This window comes from Chelonoidis abingdonii, chromosome 1 (genome assembly GCF_003597395.2).
Source record: "Chelonoidis abingdonii isolate Lonesome George chromosome 1, CheloAbing_2.0, whole genome shotgun sequence".
Taxonomy (NCBI): Eukaryota; Metazoa; Chordata; order Testudines; family Testudinidae; genus Chelonoidis; species Chelonoidis abingdonii.
The window spans coordinates 177,100,595-177,127,002 of NC_133769.1; the positions used below are offsets into that span (position 1 = coordinate 177,100,595).

At 40.3% G+C, this 26,408-nt stretch overlaps 1 protein-coding gene across 3 annotated transcripts in view; it reads left to right on the forward strand.

The window, feature by feature from the left end:
* Positions 1–26,408, forward strand: part of EPHA6 (EPH receptor A6) — a 900,076-nt gene that overhangs the window by 756,765 nt on the left and 116,903 nt on the right. For all 3 annotated transcript variants that reach the window (XM_075072813.1, XM_075072800.1, XM_075072802.1), the window contains one exon: positions 9,611–9,733. In XM_075072813.1, coding sequence (XP_074928914.1) covers positions 9,611–9,733 — 123 coding nt within the window. The remainder of the gene's footprint in view (positions 1–9,610; positions 9,734–26,408) is intronic.

Sequence of the window (26,408 nt, forward strand, 5' to 3'; positions counted from 1 at the left end):
CAGGGAGCTCTGGGCCTGCCCCCCAGAGTGTCAGGCATGGCACAGGAAGTATAAAGGCCTGACCCAGAGCTCACTGGGAGAGCAGCCACCAGGGAGAGCAGATGCCTTTGGCCTACCTCCCGGTTGGGAAGCCCCAGCAACCTGCGGCAGACCCAAGGCTGGCCAGGCCTGCCCTAGGCCAGCAACCCAGAGCAGTTGCCGAGCCTGCCCTGGCCAGCTATCCCCAGGAACCCATGGTGTTGGATCCACCCCTGAGGACACCACCCTGATCCAGGTACCTCAAGAGGGGGAGTCTGGAAGTAGCCCAGGGGCAGCCGACCCTAGTCTGGCTGCAGCACTGCCAGAGCCGATGTCAGTGTGTTGCGGCCAGGATCCCCACTGACACAGCAGCAGGTCTTCTGCCGCGGCTAGGGCCCCGGGCTGGGATGCAGTGGAGTGGGAAGGCCTGCGTCCCCTCTGCCACCCAACTCGCGGATGGCCATCTCCCCCTCTTCCAGGCCTTCAGACCCAGGGCCTGGGCCCACTATGTATATACTGTTACTGCTCAGCCCCTGCCTGTGTGCCTGACTCACCAGTGCCCCGCGCTGACCTAGGGTCTGGGCTGGTGACTAACTGTGTTGTTTCAAAGGCTGCGCAGGAAGACTAATTCCCCTCAAGACATCTTCCCAAACTTAGTGAGGTGGTGTGGGTCCCCGTCACCCCAGAGAGAGCCAAGACCCGGCTAACCTCTCTACGGTACCTGTGTTGGGAACAAATATTTATAACCAGCTCTTCAATTCTATCAGAGGAAGCTAGAACATGATGCAATGGCTGGAGTCTGAAGCTAGACAAATATAGACTGGAAATAAGCCATAAATTTTTAACAGCTAAAGTAATTAACCACTGGAACAATTTACCAAGGATCATGGTGGTTTCTCCATCACTGACAATTTTTAAATCGAGTGGATGTTTTTCTAAAAGATTTGCAAAATAATTCCTAGAGCATAAGTTCTATGGTCGATGCTATACAGAAGGTCAGACTAGATGATCAGAATGGTGCCTTCTGGCCTTAGAATCTATGAACTAATGCTTTTCTTTTAACAGTGATTCTAAACATGTCCTATTGGGCTTCCATGATTATTGTATTCTGTTTACAAGTTAAATAAAACAGTTTTTCAAACTCAACGTGGATTCAGAGTCAAGCTGAATTTTTTCCTTCTCTCACATAATCAACAACAAAGATTCTGAAAGCCAATTTAGAGTCTCAGCTACACCTGTGCAATTTAGTGTCTTTAAATTATGCTCCCAGTGGCATCTGTGTAGTCCAAATTCTGCCAGGGGGTTTACACAGGTGTTGGTGATTGGAACTTGGAAATAATTCAGTTGATGAGAAATAGAATCCAGCTCACTGATTCCTACAGAAGCTGTGTTCACTGTGCCATGCTGATAGCAGTAAGAAGCGGTAGAAACATATGTATCTCATGAGCTTCAGGTGACAAGACAGCAAATGTGAAAAATTAGGACAAGGGGTGGGGGGCAATAGGAGCCTATATAAGAAAAAGACCCAAAAAATCGGGACTGTCACTATAGAATAGGGACATCTGGTCACCCGACCTACACAAGTTTTTTGTGGGAAGAAAAGGGGAATAAACTTACTTGAGCCCTGGGAATATTAAAATACAAGTTTATTTACCTGACTTTAAATTACATTTATTTTACAGAAGTATTTTTAAAAGTTTGTTTCTTTTGGGTCTGTTTTGGTCATCAATATTGGTATGACGTGCGTTTTATTTTTAATGCAGATTATTGCCTCCATTTTTCAACTATATTGGAAACATTTAAAATTTATATTATTTAATTGAATAGTGGTACGGGTTAACCCACCACTCTTACTCTAGAACAGAAGCCCCATTACCAGGCCCAGTGGTACATCAGGGACCATGTTTTGCTAAAGGGAATGGCCACTCCTTCAATATGTTTGCTGAGGAGTGCTATCGGTTCTAATAGATGGTGCATGAAAATAGCAGTAAGGTGTTCCTACTATGCATTTCCTTCACCCATCCATCTGCCCTGATCCATTCTGAGCTATGCTAGTAGGATCACTGTTATTTACTGTGCTGTGCATGGCTCTACTCCACTTTCACCCCATCCTTCTCCATCCCTATGTGGTTCAACACCATAATACTAAGATTCTGCTCATAGTGTAACTTAGAGTTTGTAGTAAGGATATTTGCAATATTCATCCTGATGTGTATATTAAGCAGCATGTTATTAATAATACTTAGCACTCGTCACATTTTATTTCTGAAGTACTTTGCTGATGTTAAATTTCACAAGACATCCAGCAAATAGATAACTATTTTCAAATAGGGCAATTGAGGCAGGGTGGTGAAATGACTTGCTCAAGGCCACAAAAGGAAGTCAGTGTCAGCATCAAGATTAGACCTCAGAAGTTCATTATTTGGAGTTCTGCACTCAGGCTGTTAGCAGTGGTGCAGATATGGTAGTATAGTCCGGTACACCGTACCAGTAAGATATTTATAGCTCGTATGGCGTACCAGAAAGACAGGAGGAGCCCGCCTGCAGCTCTGCCCCCAGCTGTTCCATGGAGCTGCATCTTCTTCATCTGTACAGCAGCCCTGTCAGAAAGGAGCAGAATGCCGGCAACTCCTCCGGTGGCTGTATTGCCCCCAGCCTTGTCCTCCAGTGAGGCTGCTGTACAGACAGAGAAGACACAGTTCTGCGGAAGGGCAGGGGGTGGGGCTGGGGGTTTGGCTCCTTTCCATGCTGTGGTTCCTGCAGGGCTCTCCTGGGAACCACAGTGGGGAAAGGAGCAGAACATGGGGCCACCAGGCAGCCCCACATCAGCAGCTCCTCCAGCATGGCTGCTGAACCTCCCCCAGCCCAGCCCCCAGCCCTTCCATGCAGCTGTGTCTCCTGAGTCCTCCTGCCTGGCGTCTGTACAGGAGAAGTCTCTGGCGCAGCAGGAGGAGGACAGAGCCCCCACCTCCCCAGGTAATGTGGGATGGATGTGGATCATGGGGAGGGGACAGGGAGAGCACGGGGGCCCCTGGGCTGGGGGCAGGGTGGGGAGGAGTCACATGGGGGGGTCACAGAGAGGTCACGTGCCCCCCTCTTTGTGTCCCTCCCATGAGTGCAGTGTACTGGCAAGAAATGATTTCTACTTGTACCACTGGCTGTTAGTATGTGCCTGTTTACAGAAGTGACCATATTCATGCATAATTTTATAAACCTTAGGCCAAGATCTTCAGCTAGTGGAAATCAGCATAGCATCATTGATGTCAATAGAACAATGCTGACTTGCTCACGTTTGTAAGATCTGACCCTTAATTTCTTGTCCATCTTAACTTTTTATAGTTTTAAGACAGACTCCATATGGATAGCGTCCTCCTTAGCAACTGAACATCCAGCACAGAGATGGAGACCTTTTACTGGAAGACATTCAGAATGTCAAGTGGCCAGCATGTATTAACAAAGCATTAGTAGGACCATGAAGAGTGTCAGAGCAAAGAGACACACTAGCAGTTTCAATAGAGTCAATTCTACTTAAATCTTAAATAGCAGCCCATATTTTTCCTTCAAAGTCAGGACGTGTTGTCTTTTGTTCTTTGCACAACAATAACAACATGAAGGAACCACACAGGCATAGTTGGGCCAGAAGTAGCCATATTTAGGCTACCTCTACACTATGAGCTAGGGGTGTGATTTACAGCTCATGTATACATACTTATGTTAGCTTGATGAGAGCTAGAGCAAGCATACATAGTAGTGTAGCAACAGTGACACAGGCAGTAGCAGCTAAGCCATGCCATACAGTTCAAGCAGGTTTGTACACAGCATGTCGATGCTATGCCACCACTGCCCGTGTTATCACCACTACACTATTTATACTTGTGCAACCTCTCATCAAGCTAGAGTGAATATGTGTATGAAAACTGGGAATTATGGCCCTAGCTCGTAGTGTAGACATAGTCTTACTAAATTAGTACAAATATCCAAGGCATAGCTATGTACATACTGCTAGTTTCTAAAACAATGAGCACCACTAAAGGGCTCACAAACTATTAAAAAGGATACTACTCTATTCCTGTCTACTACAGGAAGACTAGAAAATTTACCAAAAAAAAAGAAAAGAGGAGGGAAACTGTCTCCAAGAGAAAGTTCTAGACTTCAGCAAAGGCACTTGCTCCTCACCAAACCACAAAAGTTAGTAGTGGCTGGAGCAGAGGAAACTAGTAGAGAACTTTTCAGAAATTCATCTACTCCTAGAAGAAATTCATACAGGAAGCCTACAGTGCAGGCAAAAATTACCGCTATCTATTAAAACTTCAGCATCTCAGCTGAAATATTTACTGCAAGAATTGCAGAGACTGAAGAGTCATTCTCTCTGTAGTTGACTTTTAAAGTATCTGCCTGAAGAGATTTTCAAGTGATTACAGTATTTTGATAATAAAATTAAAAGACCTGAGAAACAGAACATGATGCTCCAATAAAGATTACACATGAAGCTGAAGGCAAAAACATGATTGAATTTGTAACCAACCTGATTAACAAAGTGATGGGGGAAATGACTTTCACAAATTGGAAGAGGCAAGATTATGTCGATGTCTTCAGCCAAAATTCAAGGGTAAGAGCACATATCGTAATACAAAACTGAGATTTCAGGACTAGAAAAACATTCTTGCACAAGCTAGAAAAAGATGGAAAATTCATCTGTGAAGAAGCATGCTTCCTTTGTCTTCCCAGACATGAATTCTGAGACCAGTAGGGAAAGAAGGGAATTCAGAGAGGTATTATATGCCCTGGGAGAGAAATCGCTACAAACTGCTCTTTATTTCCAGAAAACTTTAATTGGGATAGCAATACAACTGAAGACGAAAAAATTAAAATTGTTGCATATTTAACATACTTAGGTAAGAATATCTCTTTAACAGAGAGTAAATTGTATAAATTGAATTGAATTTCACCACAATACTTAAAAAAATGAAACCAGCCTCTGTATTTTTGAGTAGGAAATAATCAGCCAGATACTCTACACAATCAGGTACAAAGGTCGCCTGAAAGCTGTTCTTTCTTACATCCGACTAACTATTGTCCCAAGTATTTGTTCCAGTAACAGGAACCAGCTGGGTGTGGTGGCTCCTCAGCCAAACCCTTTACTTCAGATAAAAGAGAGGGATGTAGTAAAGAATCCATTGGCCTAACCCTGCACCACCTGGAGATTACCTTATGCAAGGGAATAAATCCTCAAATACCCAATTTAGATGGCTTTCCTGCTGCTTTTCAATACCAGAGTGGGGACCAGAATCTGCCCTGATGTGTTAAAAAGGTGTATATCTACACTGCAAAAAAATAAAACTGTGGCAGTGAGTCTCAGAACCTGGATCAATTGACTCAGGTTTGCAGGAGTCATGGTTACAGGGCTAACAGTAGTGTAGAAATTCAGGCTTGGGCTAGAGCAGTGGGTCTCAAGCTTTTTTACTGGTGACCCCTTTCATATCGCAAGCCTCTGAGTGCGACCCCCCCTAATAAATTAAACACCTTTTTTAATATATTTAATATCATGATAAATGCTGGAGACAAGCAGAGTTTGGGGTGAAGGTTGACAGCTCACAACCCCCCATGTAACGAACTCGCAACCCCCTGAGGTGTCCCAACCCCTAGTTTGAGAACCCCTGGGCTAGAGCCTGTGCTCTGAAACCTCCCTCTCCACTCCCACTCCCAAGGTCTCCATACCTGGGACTGTATTGCTGCTATTTCCTGTTTAAAATCATCCCATGTTATTTATCTCCTTTCCAAATGAATTCTGTGTTTATTCACTTTCTTTGGGTCTACTTCTCATAAACAAATTTCTGCATAGGTATTTTTTTTTGTGAAATTGTGTGCCTCACAAGACAGTGTAAATCAGAAAAGGTGCCAATAAAGCAAAAATGGACACTAGAAGTCTCACAATATGTCACCAATGAAGAACTGACTTATAGCTTGAAGTGTAACAGTTTTCCAAAAAAACGTTTTTATGATTGCAGTGGTGTACAGTGGTACAAAATAAGCAATTTCTTTCATTGTACTCACATTGGCCCTGGTCCTGCAATGTGATCTGCTAGCGTCCTTTCATGAGAAAATTATTGTCCAGACTCTTTCTCACCACTTCAGTTGAAGTGCCTTGTTCTTGCTCTTTGATCACTTCAGTTCTCTGAAAGACCAGGCTGAACACTTTTTTTTTCTTCCATTTTCACATTCAGTTTCAAATCTTGCAAGGATTAATGGAACAATAAAATTAGAAATTAAAGAATAGAAAGCATATCCTTTCATAGTCTACATGAAAAGCAAATGCATAATCATATAGTCATTCTCTTTCTTATTCAGAAATATTTTTGGCAGGCGCAAAATGCAGATGAATAGCTTAAAAATAAAACATTTTTCTGTGTTGCAATGTTATGGTTAGCAGAAAGGGTCTGCAGGTGCTCACGCAGAGATCCAACTACCAGTACAAAAGCCATTCTGGGGTTTTCGGGTAGTTGCAATCCAATGCTATTGTCCTTTGAAATTCTGAAAGGTTGCAAACAGGGTTTAAAATAATAGGTCTGATATAACAATATATACAGGAGGTCAGACTAGATGATATAATTGTTCTTTCTGGCTTTAAACCTTGTTGTAAAGACTATGGAAGAAAGAAAGTTTGCCCTGAGTTCTAACCATATACCATTATTAGAGAACCCAAATCTATCTATTATATATGGCAGATTAATAATATCTGATAGATATTCCAAGTACTTCCCATATACTTCAATTGTTTTGTTGCCCTTATTTTTTCTTCTAATACTTTTATTTAATAATTATAGTTTTCCATGTTACTGTGGCATTGTCTGTGTAATTATATATATGATCTTCTTTTGTGTGATGAAATCATTAATGTGGTGGCTAAATAGTGGAATGTGTTCAACTTGCTGAGGAATTATGGCTTATTTTTCTTTTCTACTTTTTCCCTTTAAGTACCTGTAATAACTCTGACTACTCTGAAGGTTCTCCACCTGCTGTAACACTGCCCCCTCCCTCCAAGAAATTTGTGCAGAGCAAAATAATGCTTTACAAAATAGATGTACAACCCTCTCCTTTCAATGAAGTACACTTAGAGAACTGCATTCCTGAAGACAGCTAGTTGATTAAAGAAATATTATCCTGACTCAAATGAAAACAAGATGCTGTCCACTCTTATCAGTTTTAAGAAAACGTTTCTTTTAAACATTGTTTAAAGTTTAAAATTGTTTAAAATATTTATATTTAGAATAGACCTAAGAGTAGCGACCTCCCAGCAAAGAAATACCTGTTATACTTTTACAGCTGGAAGCAAAGCATAGGACCCTGCAGAGACTTTTTTGTTTGGGAACAGAATAAAGACTGCTTCTTCCTTTTCTAAAGAAAACAAACACACTAAGTTAGGGGGAATTTCTATTTTCTGTAGAGATATCCATGCAGTTCTCTATACATTTCTGAAACTCAGTTACTTCATTTTTACTATTACACATCCACTTCCTTATGTTGATTTGCATTTTCAGACTTTTCACTCTGCCCTCCTGTTATGTTTACAATTTTTGTTTTTCCCCCTTTGATAATGTATTTTTCTCACTAATTTTTTTTAATCTTCTGCAATATACTTTTTATTAAATACCTTAAGAGACAGTGTAGGTGAGGTATGTTTTATTGGACTTACTTCTGTTGGGAGAAGGCGCCAGCTTTCAGATTACACAGAGCTCTTCTTCACATCTGTAGATGTGATGGATGATCTAAAGTCTTCCAGTAATTCATATTTGATAGTAGGCCAAATTAATACAAGAAATTTAAAAAGAGTCATAAAGATAGCTTTAGAGGTGACTCTTTTTACATTTTTCATATTAATCTGTCTTACCATAAAAAATGAATTATTGGCAGACCATAGATCACTCCTAGAAAACTAGGTCGTGCAAAAGAAAATTACTGATTTGGGCCCCAGTATTGCAGAGAGATACATCTGTGGTGGGTTCCCTGACTTCATTCAGCTTTGCGTGGGTGGAAGGATTTTCCCATGCAGATCCCTTTGCAGGATCAAACAACTTAGTACAAAAGTGCTCAATAGAGTGCTCATTAAGGACAGTTCTGGAATAGAACTGAGAATTTGGAAAATTTTATTAAGGCTCTCAACACTAGGTTTGCCTGGCATAGTGGGAGGAGGAAATTGTTTTGATTTATTTTTTAAATTCCTTAGAGTTTTGATCCCATCCTTCAGTTATTAAAGATCTTTAAGAATACCTAATAAAGGTTCTGTGTTTAAGATATACATTATATCAATTTTCTTTCTTCATAATGTAATTATTTTCGTACTATCTTTAGGTTTTAAAGGGGGAAATGAAGCAAATATTGAGGGGAAACAGATCTATTGTGTGAAAACCCAAAGGGGTGACATTTTTTTTCAGATCTCTCTAAGGCTATGCAGTCTCAACAAAAAGTTGACATTTCTTCAGAATGAATTTGCTGAACCGGGTTTCTGTGCATCTACAGGCGGCCCCACAAATTGAAACTACATATAGATTAAGAAACCTATTTATTTCTAATTATAATGAAATTAAGGCTTTTCCATCTCTGAGGAGCAACCATGATGTGCCTTCTTAAAATGGTGAACAAAGATATCAAAACTTATCATTGCCTAACTTTTTGAATAGGATCTTGTTTGTTGTTTTTACTAGCATAATAGTTATGTTGAATATTCATTATCCAACTATAATTTAGGTTTAATTTTAATTTTTTTCAAACTTAGAGAATTTAGATTTCCCCCATTGTTTTATATATTTATTTTATATATATATATATATATCAAAGAAGCTTTGAGATTTCAAGTCCCTATTCAATGTAGAGATCTGCCAAGCACAGGCCTGTGCAGAGCCCCACTGAATTTGGGTCTTCCCCAGTGGATCCTTTTGTAGGATTAAGGGACTTAATCTTTTCATCTTTGATATATCAAAATAGCTATCAATAAATGACATAAAATGAGGACAAGTTTAGTGTATTGTCATAACTGCTTTTGAAATGATATTTTTCAAATCATTTCCTGCCAAGACAATTGCAGGAAATGATGTGAAAATTGCAGAGATCTAGACTGGTGTTCTGCTCCCATTATGTGTGTGAAATTCCATTGACATCAGTGGGAGTTTTACACATGGAGATAGTGCATCTCAAACTTATTTTGCTCTATGTGGATCTAAGAAGTTGATTTCACCTTTAAAAGTGAATCTCTTTGTATTCTTCTTCCTTGAAGTTCTGAAATTCCCCATTTAAACACTGTACCAGCTATAGTGCAAAGGAAATAAGCCCTCTCTTGCTAGCCCTGTATCGCTTAATGGCTTGTGGTGTGGGTTTTTTTATTTTTATTTTATTTTTTTTTGTTGTTTTGGTTGGTTGTGTGTGTTTTGTTTGTAGTGTTACCAGTTTTTATCATTTAACAGCATTTTATGGACTTTGCTTCCATGAAGACATTGTTGACTTTGTAGGGTTTCATTTACGTTCTCAAACAATCAGCTTCTTTTGAGCAGCCAAAGAACAGCTTGTTTGATTAATGATCATTTTTATCTTTTAAAAGGATCCTTCCCGACCATTGGGGTGAAGTCTCTTTCGAGATTCCTGAGCGCGGGCTTTTTAAATAGCATCCAGGCCCCACATCCAGTCTCCCGGGGCGGATCTTTGCCCCCTGGCATTTCCTCTGGTAGGTATTTCAGGTGAAGTTTCCACCAACCCTTACTAGGGGAACAGCACCAGAATCTGTTAGTGGTAAGATAGAGAAGTTAATATCTGTCTCAGTCAATAACATCTATCCATTAACCAGCCTGCTAGTACAGGACCTGACCATGTATATATAGGAGAGGCTGTAAGAGGAAGAAAACAGCCATAGCTAAGTGGTTATCTGAAATATAAAATGAAAACTGCCAATGTTCTCTTAACAAGCACTGCATGAAACGCACTTATGTAAATAGAAAAAATAACTTAGAAATGGCTTTTGAAATGTCAGATTTGCTCTTTCTCTTAATGCCTGAATGTTTTCCATGAAAGTTTCCATTTTCCTGCTAACAGACAGGAAGTAACAAAAAAATTAGAACAAGTAGAAATCAATTATGCACTGAAATAAAAAATGGGGAAAGCAACTAACTTTGAACTCTGGTTTTATATATGCTTCAACGTGCATTTTTTTTAAATATAGGTAAAAATAGTTTGGGTTTAATAGAATCATAGAAGATCAGGGTTGAAAGGGACCTCAGGAGGTCATCTAGTCCAACCCCCTGCTCGAAGCAGGACCAATACCCAACTAAATCATGCCAGCTAGGGATGTACCTCCAGGTACAATGGAGGTGAAAAAGAAACTATAGTGTAGTAATAAGATCCACAACACAGTGAGTGGGCTAATGTCAGGCTGAAGAGTTGGAAGAAAAATAATCTGCGGAGTAGGCTAGTCTAGATACTGGGCTAAGACAGGGAAAAGTGACAAATCACAGGGGCTCCTTTTCTCTGAAAGGGGAATGCAGGTCATCTGTCTTCATCTGGAATCATGGAAGATACCTGGCACTAAAACTAGCAAGTAAAAAGTAAGTTAATAAGTTTCACTTAATTTATTTAATAGACATCTATATTAAAATATGTCTAAAAGCAGAATTCCAAATCTATTGCTTTCCACACTGCACATTTCAATATAGAATGAATTTCTTCCTATCTTAATTTCTTACTTCTTCCCTTTTAGTAGGAAAATGGCAGCCTCCTTAAAAATGTTTTGCCTTTTTATGAACTACAGTTTTTTCCTATTTTCACAAAAATCTAGTTAATTCCTAAAATACTCTGGATTTTCTCTTTAAGACAAGAAAAGTTGTCTAGTGGTTAGAGCAAGGGGGTGCGTGTAATGAATTCTGCCCTGGATTCCCTGGATTCCTGAATTCCCTGGATTCCCTGAATTCCTGGATTAGGAGAGAAGTCGCCTAACTTTTCTGTACCTCAATTTACTTCTGTATAACATAGAGATAGTTACAGGCCAGGGGTCACTATTAATCATTGTTTTCCTTCATTCTCTAAATAGGAAGTAACTGATAGTTTTGATACTTTCTCTGATAACTGTTGGTAAATGCTGGCCACTGTACTAACCTCACAGGTGGTGCTGGCAGACAGTGGTTGTAAACACTCTGAGATCTTCTAATGAACAGTGCTATTCAGAGTGGTTCTTAAATATTTTTAAAGAGCTATTACTGGTTCCAGCAATATTCCCTATTTTGAGTATCACATTTAGTATCATATAGTATTACTGACCCTCATTGGCTAAGAATTGCTGACATCCGATTATATTTGTTACCCTGGCCCACTTATTTGTCTCAGCTACCTATTTTGTCTTCTTTTGTTTTTTGCTTGCTTGCTTGCTTTTGATTGTAAGCATTTGGGGGCAGGGACTTTCATTGTCTATATTTTTGTACTACTCCAAGCACTACAATGGGATGCTGACCTAGCTGGCCTGTAGGTGCTAACATAATATATTGGGCTTAATAATAATGAGTAAAAGGAAGATGACAGACTGGTAGAATATTTCAAAAGAGAAGAAACTGTAAGTGCAACTACTATGTACAATTTATTATAATATAGCTAATAGGTCACTTTCCATTTTGGCAATAGCAGCAAGTGAAGGAAAGGCATCACATCAGCATATTGTCAAACTGCCTCATTTTATGGAGGTTGGGGAGTTGTCAGTCTGTAGAAGGGCAGACAGCTGCAGTGATTAATCCACTGGCAGACTACATGCATTTTGTTGAAGGGAGGAACTAAATGCACTTTTGGCTGGGGAGGAGGAGAGGAGTTCCAATGTTAAGGTAAAAAGACTGCTAGTGTGTATATCAAGTCTGCACTGTACAATGGCATGCAATAATTATGATTATGATGAAGGTATTTTACTGTTTGTAGTTTGATTAGATTAAACTGATTTTGAAGCCATTTGATTGATTCATATTTTTTCCTTCATGCCATGAGTACAGTGCAAAGTTAAGGTTGTTTAGGTGCTGTAACTGTGCATTTCTTATCTTAATACATTTTGGATTTCTTCTAAGCATAACCTTAACTCTGAATTGTCTGGGTTAATGTTTGGTTTGGGGTAATTATAACATCCCTGTAATGTTTTTACCTTTAAGTCAAAATGAAATGTGATTTCATTTTAAGAGCAGATTCATAGATACACCAAAGCAGCCAGAGTGCACTGTCCAATTAAGCTGCCTATACAGCTGCTTTGTATTGCTAGAAAAGTGTGACGCAGTCACAGTATATTGGTGAATTTAGCCCTTAACTTGCAGCTCTCTTCCTGATTTTGGAGGGTTATGTTGGTGAGACTAATGCTTTATGAAGGGAGGGTCCCCGAGTCCCAATTCTCTGTGCATTAAGGGGTCCTCCTGCCTCAGTGCACAGTGGAGCCAAGGCAGAAGTAACTGATGCCTACTGAATCTTTAAAGAGAAGTGACAGTTGAGCAAATAATGTACCAACCAGAATAATGTGTTCTTGACACTTGTCCATTCTTCCCCATACCCCTGAATCATTACAACCACCAAAATTATGCCTGCAAATTAGCTATAGAGCAAGTTTAGTGATTGGTTGTTACCTCTGATGTCACAATGGCCCCTCTTCACTTCCCTAAGCTGTTGAGCTGAGCGTTTATTACAAACATATCTAATTTCTAATAACTTATTTGAATTAAATAGGTTGTAATTAAACTATAGCCCATGCATAAGATTTCCATGAAATTTTAACTGTATGGAAAGTTCGAAGCATCTATGTTATTCTGTTGAGGTCATTTGGGACAAAGATGACTGACAGATGCTAAATTTCTTAAAGTTAATTACAAGCCAAGACCTTTAACGCAAACTTGTTAATTTTACTTGTAAATTATCGGAAAACTAATTCTGCAGACAGAGTGAGTGCTCTTAAGTTTGGGGAGGATACATTGCACCTTTCATACAAAATGAGGTGGTTGGATCCATGCTTTAGGTGGAAAATGAAACTCAGCTGGAATAATGACCAGAGCTTCCATATTGAGCACCTAGAAAATGGGTTGTTAAGGAAGTTGTGTCAAAAGTATTTTAGCGTAAAATGAAACTAATAATTGACTTTTCTTTTTAACTGAACATAAAATGTTGCCTTTTACCATTGCACCGATGCTTCATATTCAGTTTTGTAGAATTTGGTATTTGGCTTTGCATCCCTTGGGAATTCCATTATGTCACAGGAATCTCCACCTGACCAATTTCAAGCCTAACTTGTGGTACAGGGGTGCTGCAAAGAAGCCCCTTTGCAGCTGATTATCTGGCCCTCTGTATTGAGTGAGACTTGTCAAAACTCTTGACTTGCTTCCAAAATGCAAATCTCATTGCATTTTAAAGACAAGACATAACTATTCTGATGGAATAGTCCTTGCATTTGAAGGCCTCATTAAAATTCTTTCACTGCTTGCTAGCACTTTTATTTGGGAATCATTGTTTATACTAGTCCTGAAAATACTTACTGTTATTTACAAAATCAAGTCCTTTTCTCACAATAACTTCCTTGACTTGACCATCAGTTACGTCACAAACTATTTCAATTCCTTTTAGTTCATCTGCTAACAGTTCAAATTCATGTGACTCAGCCTTACGTAGGTCTCACCTGGCAGCTGGTTTCATTTAAAAGTTTCAAGTGACATTCATGTGTAGACCAAAGTATTTTTGAAAGCCTCGAAAGCCTTTGTCTAACAATTTGTAGTCCTCTCATCCTCCCACTGGAAAGATTTGTGCATTCACAATTCATCTTTGATTTTCCCTTAGTGCCACTTGCTTGCAGGAAAAATTGGAAGTGCTGTATCCACCTCCTCAAGTTCTTACTCTTCCATACATAAGTGCTGTAAGACATTACAGTTTGTTTCTTGGTCTTAGTTAAGTTACATGGATCAGGGTTATATATGTTTACACCTCTGTCACTTAGCTAGTTACCCTCATATTGTCAGTTTCCCTACTTTCATGGTTGGAGACTTAAAAAACAGATGACTGATCCTGCTGCTATAGAGTGGAGAAAGAAAAGTAACATTGTCAGTGTCTCCCTCATAGCTGGTCTCTAGATTCTTCTCTGATAGTAATGAGTGGAGATGTAAGTCAAAAGGAGAGACTATGACAAGATCTTTGTTTAGCAGCCAGAACCACTACTTGGTGTCCAAATTAAATGGAAGGAGGTGAGGGTAGGGCCTTTCAGCCCCAGAAAATCTGGCTGAAGCCCCCTGGAGTAAGTCGTATGGCATGACCTGTACAGCCTCTGGTGTGGGGGAGTGAGGCAGAAATTATGTTGTATATCTTTTTTTTCTATGTGCTCTACAAACAATAGCTAATTAATCCTCCCAACCCCTGTGTTAGGCAAGTATTCAACCATTTTACTAAACCAATGCATAACTTTTATTTAGATCTCAGTCCCTTTTAGTGAAGGCCTCTCTACCACTTTTACTGACTCAGCATAGCTGAAGTTCCCTCCCCATTTACAATAAGACTCTTTTTTTCCTTTCTAACACACAGCTCTTTCCTGTTCACTAGCTTCCTTCATTTCATAAGATCTTCCATATGTTCTGTCTTTCTGCTTCCAATGACAATCTCTCCACCTAGTGTTATCAACTGGCAAAATTTTATCATGAATCTCACAATATTTGGTGTTTTTTCTTAAACTCCAGATCCTGGAATTATTGGATTATGGGAAACTCTCAACTTTAATTATAAAGTTAAATTAAATTTCTAGCTCTCATGGTTGTAGAGAACTTGAAAATCTAATCCGCTTAAGGCTCCAACCTAGAGGAGAAATAAAAGAAACCCAGATTTATTTTTAAAATCTCATGATTTTAAATCAATCCCACAATTTTGGGGGCCCTGACTCATGATTTTAGTATAGGCAATATCACTCACCTCACAAATGAAGACACAATTATGGGTTTTAGAAGTATCCATAGTCTTTCTGCATAGCCACAACTGCTTCTGAATTGCAAATGCATGTGCTCTTCATGCACAGAAACAAAAAGAGATTCATAGGCAATGAGAGGAAGATGCTGGCTCAACAACTTTGGATAGTTTCAGATATGAAACCAAACTTCACTTAACCTTTTGAACATTTACCTATAATTAGTAAAGCAGTAATCATCAGCACAGTAATCCTTGGTCTCTGTAGGCAGTGATAATTGCATCCGGTTTTTGGTCAGTGTGCATGAGGGTGGAAATAAGCAACACAAGTGCTGTCAAAATGATAAATGAAGAATATATAAACAATATTTTGAAATACCGGGTATATGAGATAAGCAGGACATGACCAGGAATTATGTGACAGATAACCTAAGCTTTCATTGACCTTTCACAGAATGATGGAAGTAACAGTTTGACAAGGTTGAGCACGTCTTGGGGTATTTATAAAGGCATAGAAACATGCTTTCCTGCAGCACTAGGCATGCATTTTTTTTCTATTGGTTTTTCTTAAACTTCTGAAACCCATAATTTTGAAAAAAGTTTCTTTTTTTTTTTAAATTTAATGCACTTAATTTCCCTGGCCATAGATACTGTGTGAATTTGTATAATGTTTTTATTTCCTCTTACATCCTGCTAAGTAGCTCTTATGTATTATGGAATATTGAATATTGATGGCGCATAGGTTCCTTTGATATGCAGATATCCTTTTGTTTAAACTCCATTACACATTGTGAGGTCAATAAAGCAAGTGACCACTTTTGCAATGAGACTTCATTTGGGGACAGAAATCATGTTTTCTCACTTTGGAATATCCCTTGCCTTTCACACAGGAGAGTGTATAGTGGTATGAACATCAAAAGCGTTACGACAGCAGCTTTTAGGGGTGAAATGTCAGCATTAAATTAAATAAATAAATTGTATTGAAATGTAGTTATACTAAGGCTGCGTGAACTGGCCATAATCTAACTGAGCTAAATGCTTTATCCATTCTTTGAATTAAGCCAAAGTAAACCTGTTATTAATTTAGTTAATGGTTTTCCTTTGTTCCTTGGCACGAGGGCCAGACTGTGGAAACTGCAGCTTTCAAGTTCTGTTCTTGTCTCTGCCACTGGTCCCATCTTGTCTGTTGCTTTGTGCCACTCCAGTGGTGGAAAGTACTCCTAAAGCCAGTGTAGATATGTAATGTTGATGAGCCTGTCGAAAAGGCAGTAACACAATATTGACCCCAACAAGGCAGACCTTGAAGGAATGTAAAATTAGTTAAGAAAACTGGCTGGAAAGCTAAAATGAAAATTAAGCGTAAAAATCAAAATTGGACCAGAACATTTATCAAACTCGTACAGCCTAACTATACAAAAAAAAGTTTCCACATGCTTTCCCTCTACTACTGCATTCTCTTTGCTTCCACAAATGGAATGGATAGTGGGGACGGAATGGATCAGGAAAAGGGAGAAACTATAAACATGGAAACAGCTTTCCCGAAAATATTATCCCAATCCTGCAGAATCCCTTTTGTTGGAAAGCCAGATGATTTGCATCTGGGACTGGAGAGGTGGCAGGCCAGAGGAGACAGGACAATGCTTTAAAATTTTCCCTGTTTTCAGCCTTGCACAGATTCACCTTCTAAATCAAGATTATTTTAAAGAATATTCCTCATCCATGATGTGAAACCCCTACGGCTGGGGCAGTGGGAAAACTTGGGTTTATGACACCTTTGGATGTTTCCTAACATAGAGGGAGGAGAGGACATGGGGAGGCTAGGAAGCAGTTTGGAGGTACAGGGCTAACATATAGATGATCCTGGCTTCCATGGTATGTCTACACTGCAATTAAACACCCATGTCTAGCCCATGTCAGCTGTCTCAGGCTTGCAGGACTCAGGCTGTAAAACTGCAGTGTAGAATTCAGGCTCAGGCTGCAGCCTGAGCTCTGGGACCCCAGGAAGATGGAAGGTCTCAGAGCTCAGGCTCCAGCCCAAGCCTGGATGTCTAACCTGCAGTTTTACAGCCCGAGCCCTACAAGCCTGAAACAGCTGACATGGGCTAGACGTGGGTGTTTAACTGCAGTGTAGACATGGATCCCCCTATGACAGGGGGCTCAGCCAATGGAGAACTGGGAATTTTAAAACTGCTATATCTCCCTCGGTCCCCAACAGAAAAATTCAAGGAAGACCCTCTGAGTGCATACTTAAGGTTCCCAGTAGTTTAAATTAAAAACGCCTGCCTATGTCACAGAGTAATTTGTGATAGCAATGCCATTTCTATTCTGTTTGTAAGTCTTATATGTATTTGGGTCTGCTCCTTTTCCAACTGAAGTCTTCAGAAGGAACAGGACTGGGCATTTCATTGAACAAACTACAGCTATGGAGGAGGGATATACAGGGCACTATAGTAAACTGTAAGAGACCACAAGGCTTTTAAAAATAAGCTGGGAAGGAGAAAGCTGGGAAAAGATGTGAAAAGAACAAAACTAAACCGGAAGGCCTAGATGTAGTGAATGAAAATTTGAAGAAAAACACTTCAAAGAATAATATGCAATTTTTCAAATACTGTGTAGACACAAACTATGATCATTTAGGAATGGCAGCTATGGGCCATTAGTGTGTGTGAGTGTTATATAGTATAGAGCAAATGTTCTTCCGTGAATTGTACATTTCTGTTATTATTTGCCAAGGATGTATATGCCCAGCTGAGTCATTTCTAAACTATATTATTCAAATGGTGGTGTTTATGCTGGCCTAGCACAGCTCCTAGTGGCCAGGGACTAAGATGGGCATTTGGGTGAGCTACTGCACATTCTGCATGTCCATCCTTTCAGGGTATTTGGAATACAAATTTCAGTTTGGGATCATCTCTAATTTAAAACAGTTAGTATAAATACAATTATTTGTGGTAAATTCATCATTTGATTTGTACGTAAAGTTGTTTTGGTTAGTTTTTGATTTAATAATGTAAAATTTGACTGGTTGTGCAGCTGCTTTTCTGCATCACTGGTTTTTGAGGTTGGGTGTTTTGGGTTTTTTTGGTGGTTTTTTTTTTTAAAGTCTCTTGGGAAAAAACATTTATTCCCTGGAATCTGTTCTCCCATTGATCACTACAGTAACTTCCGTTACCAGTAATAGAGGTTAAGCGTCTAGAAAGATAGAGCAATAGACTCTGCCAATACATATTGTATATAAGAAAAACACAAGTGTAACTAGACATGGGGTTTTGAGACCTGAATAATTACATGAGAAAAGTGGGGAGTTTCCTGTGAGCATTTTTAAATTATAAAAAAGCTAATCCTAATTAGAAGCAGGTCTGTGCATTTACTAAGTTAGAGCCACTTTCTAGCTTCAATGGGAGACATATGGATGTAATCCAAACCCACAATATGGCCCATAAGTGGGAGGATATCAGATAAAAGTATGAACTCTGACTTGCAGAGATGACCCAAAGATATTTACATGTAAATTACAGATACCAGGTCTTACAACCCTCAATATTTATATGGGTGTATTAATAGATATCCTGTTTACTTTAACAGTTTTATTCCCATGGCAGATATTAAAGATTTCCTTATAAATGAAGACTGTAGAGATTAACATGTACTAAATGTATTCTTTTTTGGAGGATTAATCTTACATTAAAAAATCATTAAAGTGAGCTTTGCTGCATTCTTTAAAATGACAACAGGAGACAACAAGCTGAATATTTTGTCACTGATATGACACTTTATAGTCTCATCCTTATTCATCACTCTATCATTCAATTACATTACATACTCTCAAAATCCTATGTTATGGAGAAAATTAGAAGGAAAATTAACAATAAATATGAATTGTAAATGCATCTGGTATTTAAAGTTACACTACTGTGTATGGCAGATATTTCTGCTTTCACAAAGAATAAAATCCTGAATGAATTAATTAATGCAAAATACAAAAAAAATGTAATGTATGCCCTGAGGTGGCAAGGCATCAATCAAGGATGTTTTAGCAACTTGTGTTGCTCTCATCTGTATTGAAAGTCCTGCAAAGTAACAGCCAAATGGAGGCAGCAGGTAGTATTGCCAGATGAGGTTCAGTTTTGAGGAGCAGCCTAAGGAATCCAGCTTCCTTGTGCAATTAAATATTGTGACCAAGTCTGTCACTTAAGTGACATATTGAATGAGAAGAGCAGACTGGTTCATGTGGGGCCTCATAGTGATCCAATCATTAAAGCAGCTGTAATACTTTTGATTCATGCTTGCAATTAGACTGCAAGTGCTACACACATATTGAAAAGAGGAGAAAGTGAGGTACAATATCAGGGAAAGAGAGGACCACCAAAAATGACAGGTCTGGAGTTGCTTGTGATCTTCCTGGAGTAGCGGGCCTTGTAGGCAACAGAATAAAAAAGTATAACATCTGCCATTTCAATTGTCATTTTATATATATGGGCAGCACCTAACGACCAATCACCATCAGAGCCCTATTTAGCCAGGTGCTGTACAACTAGAAGAGGGTACAGTCCCTGCCTGAAGAACTTCTCATCTGAGGAGACAAAGAACAGATACTGTGTACCTTTATGAAGCTAAATAAGTAATAGTTGCTTTGTTTGGACTGTAAAGTCTTTGGGGCAGGAGCAGTGTTTTCCCATGTGTGTACATCATTCAGTACAATGGGACCTCAAAGTGCTACTGTAATATAAATAGCAATGTTTGCTGTCTCACACCTAAAGAGAGAAATGTTTACTCATGGGTTCTCAACCTTTTCCCATACAGAAGACTTCCCTCTGTCTAGCCAGGAACCCTGTTCTATTTAACATTCTAGAAAGGGCAGGGTGGTTCTAATCACCTGATAGCTGACCACAACCCCCCTGGAAGTGGTAAGTTTCATGCTGAGAACCCCAGGTTTAGTAATTAGTGCACAGAACTGGAGTCAGGTGTTGAGGATTCAGTCACTGGTTCTGTTACTGACACTGTGTGAGTGGAAGAAGTAATTTAACCCCTCTATATGTGAGTTTCCATATCTGTAGAACTGCAGTGATCCCTGCCTCACCGAGTGATTTGAGACTTAATTGATCGTTTGTAAAGTGCTTTGAGTTTATTGTATGAAAAGTGCTGTATAAGTACATCTATCAATACTAATAGAAGTTAGGGTTTTTTTAAATAACTTAAGTGTAAACTGGACATTCTGTGGAAAAGCTGTTACTGACTTCCATAAGAACTATTTCTGATTATAAGAGGGCCATTAGAATCTGATATTTGATTACATCTTTACATTGTCCTCCTTCCCATAGCTTTAAGTATCTAACAGTAATCCAGACATTTCTGATCTACATTATACTCAGAAGACAAACATTATGCTAGTTCAAACTTTTCATAATATCACTTGTCAAAATCAAGTCCGGGGGACAGTTTTGAATATTTTATTGACCATCACCAGCTGTCTGTTAAGCTTGGGGCCAGTATCTTACATTTGTAATGGTTTTGTCAGGCATTACAGTACAATAGGAAATATCCTGCCTTTATAAGGATCTCTAAGGCCACGTCTACACTACGGGATAAAATCGAATTTGCTAAAATCGGTTTTATAAAACTGATATTATAATTCGATTTCATGCGGCCACACTAGGCACAGTAATTCGGCGTTGTGCGTCCATGCTCCGAGGCTAACGTCGATTTCTGAAGCGTTGCATTGTGGGTAGCACTTCCGTAGCTATCCCATAGTTCCCGCAGTCTCCCCCGCCTCTTGGAATTCAGAGTGAATCTTAATTTTCGCGGGGGGTTTCTGGGTAAATGCGTCCATCAGTCATTCCTTCCTCCGGGAAAACATACAGCTGACAAATTCCTTTTGCGCCGTTTTCCTGATTGCCCCTGGACACAGATTGCCATAGCACGGCAACCATGAAGCCCATTCCAGCTTTTTTTTTTTTCCGGCACGTATGTGGTACTGGATGCCGCGGCGGAGAGGCGGCATACTGCAGGCGCTACACGCGCAGCATTCACTTGCTTTTGCAATGATAGCATGATGGTTACCGGTCGTTCTGTACATCCTTGCCGGAGAAAAACTGGCATTGAGATGACAGTTATCTCTCCCTCTCTGACTGTCCGCTGCTATCAGAGTGCCCCTGGCTGAAAAATTTTGAAAGCAAAATTGTGATTGACTCACTTGGGACTGAGTCAATCCTCCCTATTTGGTTTCTAAAAATAGAGTCCGTCCTGCCTAGAATAAGGGCAAGTGTATGTAGAGGAACCAGTGTATCAGAGAGCACAAGCTGCCTCCATGTCAGTATTCACAGGGGGTGCGCCTGAACAACCGCACCCGTTGCTTCCCCTCCTCCCCAACCTTCTGGCTAAACCGTGGCAGTGTTCCCCCACTCCCTTGTGTCATTGAAAGTTGTAAGGAATGCAGGAATAACGAAACAGACGACTTGTTAGGAGATAAAATGAGTGGGGGGGCGGGCAAGGCACTTGAACGCAGCCTCCCGGGGCTATGAAGTCCAGGCAGTCGGAATCTTTTCTTTACAAGGAAAGGGAGGGGCTAAGCCCCCATTGGATCGATGAAGACAGTTACACCGTTCTGTACCATCTACTGGGAGAACTGGAGTCATCCCATTTTACCCCAGCGCGCCCCGCCCAGCCTCACTGAGGGCCAGCCGGCACTCACGGCGGTGAATCGGCGGACCGACGGATATTCAGTCATATTGTACGTTCTTACCACCGGGGGGGAGAGGGAGTGGATACTGCTCTTACGACTGCTGCAGCATCGCGTCTACAGAAGCATTCAAGTACAGCATAGGTGACATTGAAAGTAGTGCAAGGAATGATTCTTCCCTTTTCTTTCATGTGTGGGGGGGAGAAGCTGAGAGCTGTTCCTGGACCAACACGCAACCTGGTGTTTTGACTACGACATTGGAGCTCAGCCAATTATTTCAGAAATTGCCGGACTGTGGGATGCTGAGTCTCAGTCCCCTCCTCCCTCCATGAGCATCCAATTTGAGTCTCTGGCTTTCCCGTTAACGCATGTCACGCAGCGTGTGTACTGGAGATTTTTTTTCAAACGCTTGGGCATTTCGTGTTCTGTAAGCGGAGCTCTGATGCAACAGATTTTGTTCTCCATACAGCGATCAGAATTATGTATCTCCCGTACGGTCCATGCTGGAGCTCTTTTGGATTTGAGACTAAATCGCACCGTGCTGTCAGAGCTCCAAGCTGGGTGCAAACAGGAAATGTAATTCAAAAGTTCGCGGGGCTTTTCCTGTTTATCTGCCCGCTGCATCCGAGTTCAGATTGCTGTCCAGAGCGGTCAGTGTTGCACTCTGGGATACCGCCCGGAGGCCAATAACGTCGATTTCCATCCATATCGAATTTAGCGCTCCTCTCGTCGGGGTGGAGTACAGAAATCGATTTAAAGAGCCCTTTATATCAATATAAAGGGCATTGTAGTGTGGACGGGTACAGCATTAAATCGATTTAATGCTCTTTAAATCGATTTAAACGCGTAGTGTAGACCAGGCCTAAGAAAAGATTATTTGAGGTGGCAGTGTTAAATCCAGATTAGGGTTTGATCTTGAGGCCAAATCATGGCTAGAGTTTGGGGCCTTAGTCAATGGTTCCAAAATCTTGCAAGCTTTTCCAGAGGTGGCAACATTCTCGTGATCATCTGTTCTCACAGGGTCACCAAAATTTTGGACTGAATTCCTAAGAAAATTGCTGTTTTCACAAGACTTTGGCTGCATAAGATCAATAAACTAACCCCTCTCTGATTTTGGATATGACCCTGAAATCAAAGGTATATGGACTGATTAGGCTCTGATATCAACCCTAGACAAAATTTCAATGGGTTTGGATTAGGTAGTTTTCAGTTATGTCTTCTTTAGTAAACTTTACAAACACCTCTAGTAAAGACTCTAAACACTTTTCACAGAGGTCTTATTCTGCTGGAGGTTATAGGTGGCCAATTTGGAGGCCTCTCCTTTCCATTTCTAATGGATCATGGCAGTCAAGCATAACTAAAGCATCAGGTGCAAGCAAACTCTTACTGCAAGCATAGGGGCAGGAGTACAAATCTGAGTTTGTGAGGATCTACCAGTAGCCTCAGTGGCTTAACTTGTGCTCCACTAGAATTCTCCCATAGTTCACAAGGTGCAGATCTTCTGATGCGCATCTCTTCTGTCTGTATGATGCCACAGCTGCATATATGGGTGCTTTTAGCAAATCATGTCCTTCCTGTGCTATCACTTGAAACAGGTTTTTTTTGGCACATATGAATGCTAATTACATGTAAAATAACATGTTCTTCAGCCTACTCAGTTGTATGGCGCAGAGGGAACTAACTACATATGAGTTTTTAAAAGTTATTTTTTATTTTTCACATAGCATTTGGGCCTTTGATTTAGATGATATGCTAACTTATCACTCAGGTTGACAACATCCTGTGTGGAATGTGTATCCCTGAATGATTGGATAACAATGAGAAATACTGTGTTTTCCTCAATGGTGGATATAATTTTGCTGCATATAATTTCAAGTTATGTAAAGGAAAACATCTAGCAGTCTGAAAGTTTATAAAATAAGTACCTCTTAGCCCAAAGAAATTCAAATCTATTTCAGAAACCTACCTATATATTCAAATATATTTCATAGTTAATTCAGATTGGAAAGTGCTTATCATTGTTTGGACTGTTGAACTGAGCAAAATGGGTGCAGTTTTCTTTTAGCTTGTCAAAGTACGTAAGAGAATGAAATCTGCTTGTACAAAATGTGGCACTATAAAAACATCAAGTATTTTGTGCTGGCTTGATTTTATGAATCTAAGGATCTGAGAAATGCGGTAAACATATTTTATATTTCCTGAGGTATATGTGTTGGCATTGCTGTTTGGATTGAAGATTCAGTCAAATAGTTTACTTTTCATTGTTACAGTGTCTGGTTCCCCAGGTTGTTCAGCCCTCTTTCTACTCCAAATTGATACATAGCAGCTCTTATGTGCCTTTGCTCTGGAGTAAGTATGTTTTTCTATCAACACAGTTGGCCTTTTGTAGGCAGACGTACTTTCTCTCTTCTCTGTCTCTGTAGATAGGCCCGAGAACTTCTGTAGTGTATATAACTATGAAATTGCCCTTCCTCTTCCTGTGTACAATCCCTTTAAATGTCTAAGATACCTACTTGTGAGAAGAGTAGAGCTGGATGGAGAAAGGTAATTCCATTTTGCAGAGAATTTCAATATTTCAGACTTGGTTTTGTTCCGATTCAAAACAAAACCAAAATATTTCTAGATACTCTGCATAAGGGAATGGAACCCCAGCTCTGAGGCAGTCCACCATCCAAACTGCTCTGGTGCTGCATACCCTAGAAGCCAGGGGTGGTATACACAGGTTTGGAAACATTCCTGCCAGAGAGTGTTGTAGCCTGGTTTCCATCAGAACTTCCTTGAAACCAAACTGTCTCCTCAGTGTTTCAATTTGGATAGATCCACAGATTCCAACAAAATATGTTGCATCAAAAATTTTCTGACCAGCTCCAATGAAGGGTTTGAGAAAAGATGACTGCCATACCCACTGCAGCCTGTAGCAGAGGAGAGGGACACTGGTGCTTTCACATAGAGATTATCTTATATTTTTTATGTAAATTAATGGTTAGACTGAAAATACATGTTTTGCTCTTTGTACATTTACACATAAGAATTGTGGTGGTGAAGATGTGACTAAATAACAGTGAGTTTAGAAAATAAAAGGGTCTCCTAGCTACAGGTTTTTTATTTGTCAAATTTTAAAATGCCCTGTCATTGAAATCTATTTCCAAGTTAATGTAAGAAATCAAAAGTACTGATCACGGCTTGGGTAGTCAGCTAAACCCAAGCACAACGCAAGTGATGTTGGTTGTCAAAATGAGGAGTTTGCAGCCACTGTGTGGTCTGGTTTGGTTGAAAGTACACTCCCACAACTGGACACTTCAGTCCACTGTTTAAAATAGCTCCTGGGATTCCTGACAGCCATTAAGCTCTTACCTAGCTGTGTCCACAAGAAACACTATCTATATCTCCAGGTGGCAAAAAGATGACCTGGCCTCAGCAACATATTCCTTCATTTTCTGGCTGGACTACGACAATGTAATACACCTGGGCATGAAATCACCAGTCCTTAGGAAACTCTAACTATTACAGAACACAGCACCATGTCTCCTAAGCAACACAGACTACCATAAGCACATCAGCATCTCCTCTGCTCCCTATACCGGCTTCCCATAGAATATCAAGTCCAATTCAAGGTTTCTGTCCTTATCTTCAAAGAGCTCAATAGCCTGTCCACAGGATACCAAAGAAATCATCTGAAACTCTGGGATGAGGACTATGATAAACAACTCTGCTCCTTGGCATCTAGGGAGCTGTCCATGGCAAGGGTGAAGCCCATTTGTGCAGGAAACGGAGCTTTCAATGGAACCAGTCCATGGCTGTGAAACAAACCGTCACAGGATCTAAAAACCATCTAAAACATGATCACTTTTGTTTCTAGAACTTGGTGCATTTCTTGGACCTTGCCTTCCATAGTACTGTGATGCAGTGACTAAACCCCACACTGTAGAGTTAAGAATGCAGGAGCAATTCTGGGTCCAGGAATATCTGCCCTGACAGGCCGCTGGGCAAGCTCCAGTTGAAAGAGGGACTTAAAAGGGAGCCTCCTCAGCACAGTAGGGGGTGGACGGAGAGAGGCAGACCTGCACTTGCTGCTCCAGAGAGACTACACCAGGAAAGTATTCCCAGGGGGAAGTCTGCTGCATGAAACTGAGACACTCTATCTTGTTGAGACCCATGGACCAGGGACAATTGCCAGCCACAATGGGCCAGAAGGGGAGGGTCAGAGAAGTAGGAAGAGGCCCGGGGAAGAGAGTTAGCCAGAGCACAGGTAGTGGACTCCTGCATTACGCTGCTCAAGAATTCTTCTGGATCAGAACCTGATGGAGTGGGAGGGCCTGGGTTTCCCTACCCTATAGCCACCAGGCAGGGCTGCTGTCACAGACTGCAACCACCAGGTGGGAAGGTGCCCCCCTCCCACTCACTATCACACACACAGAAGACATCGAATCATTAAAAAATAATACTCACAATTTTACCCTAGGACAGGAAATAGGAAAAATCACATGGGGCAGATGTTAGTCACATTGCTTCATATACTTCTCAAAGGCTTTCAGATATTATGGAGATGAGAGTGGAATAAAACCTGGAAAGACGAGAACTCTTCAAAATGGCTGAATAGTACAAAGGAAGAGTTCATACTAAACTAGAGGTCTCCATTTCGTAGCTGGATATGCCACATCATCATTCCCTTCACATGTGAAATTTTCCATGCACTTCTTTTTTTGGTACTTATACTAAAAAAGAGAAGTTGCTGGATAACTCATGTCAAACCAAATGCAGCAATAAGCATCCATAGGCC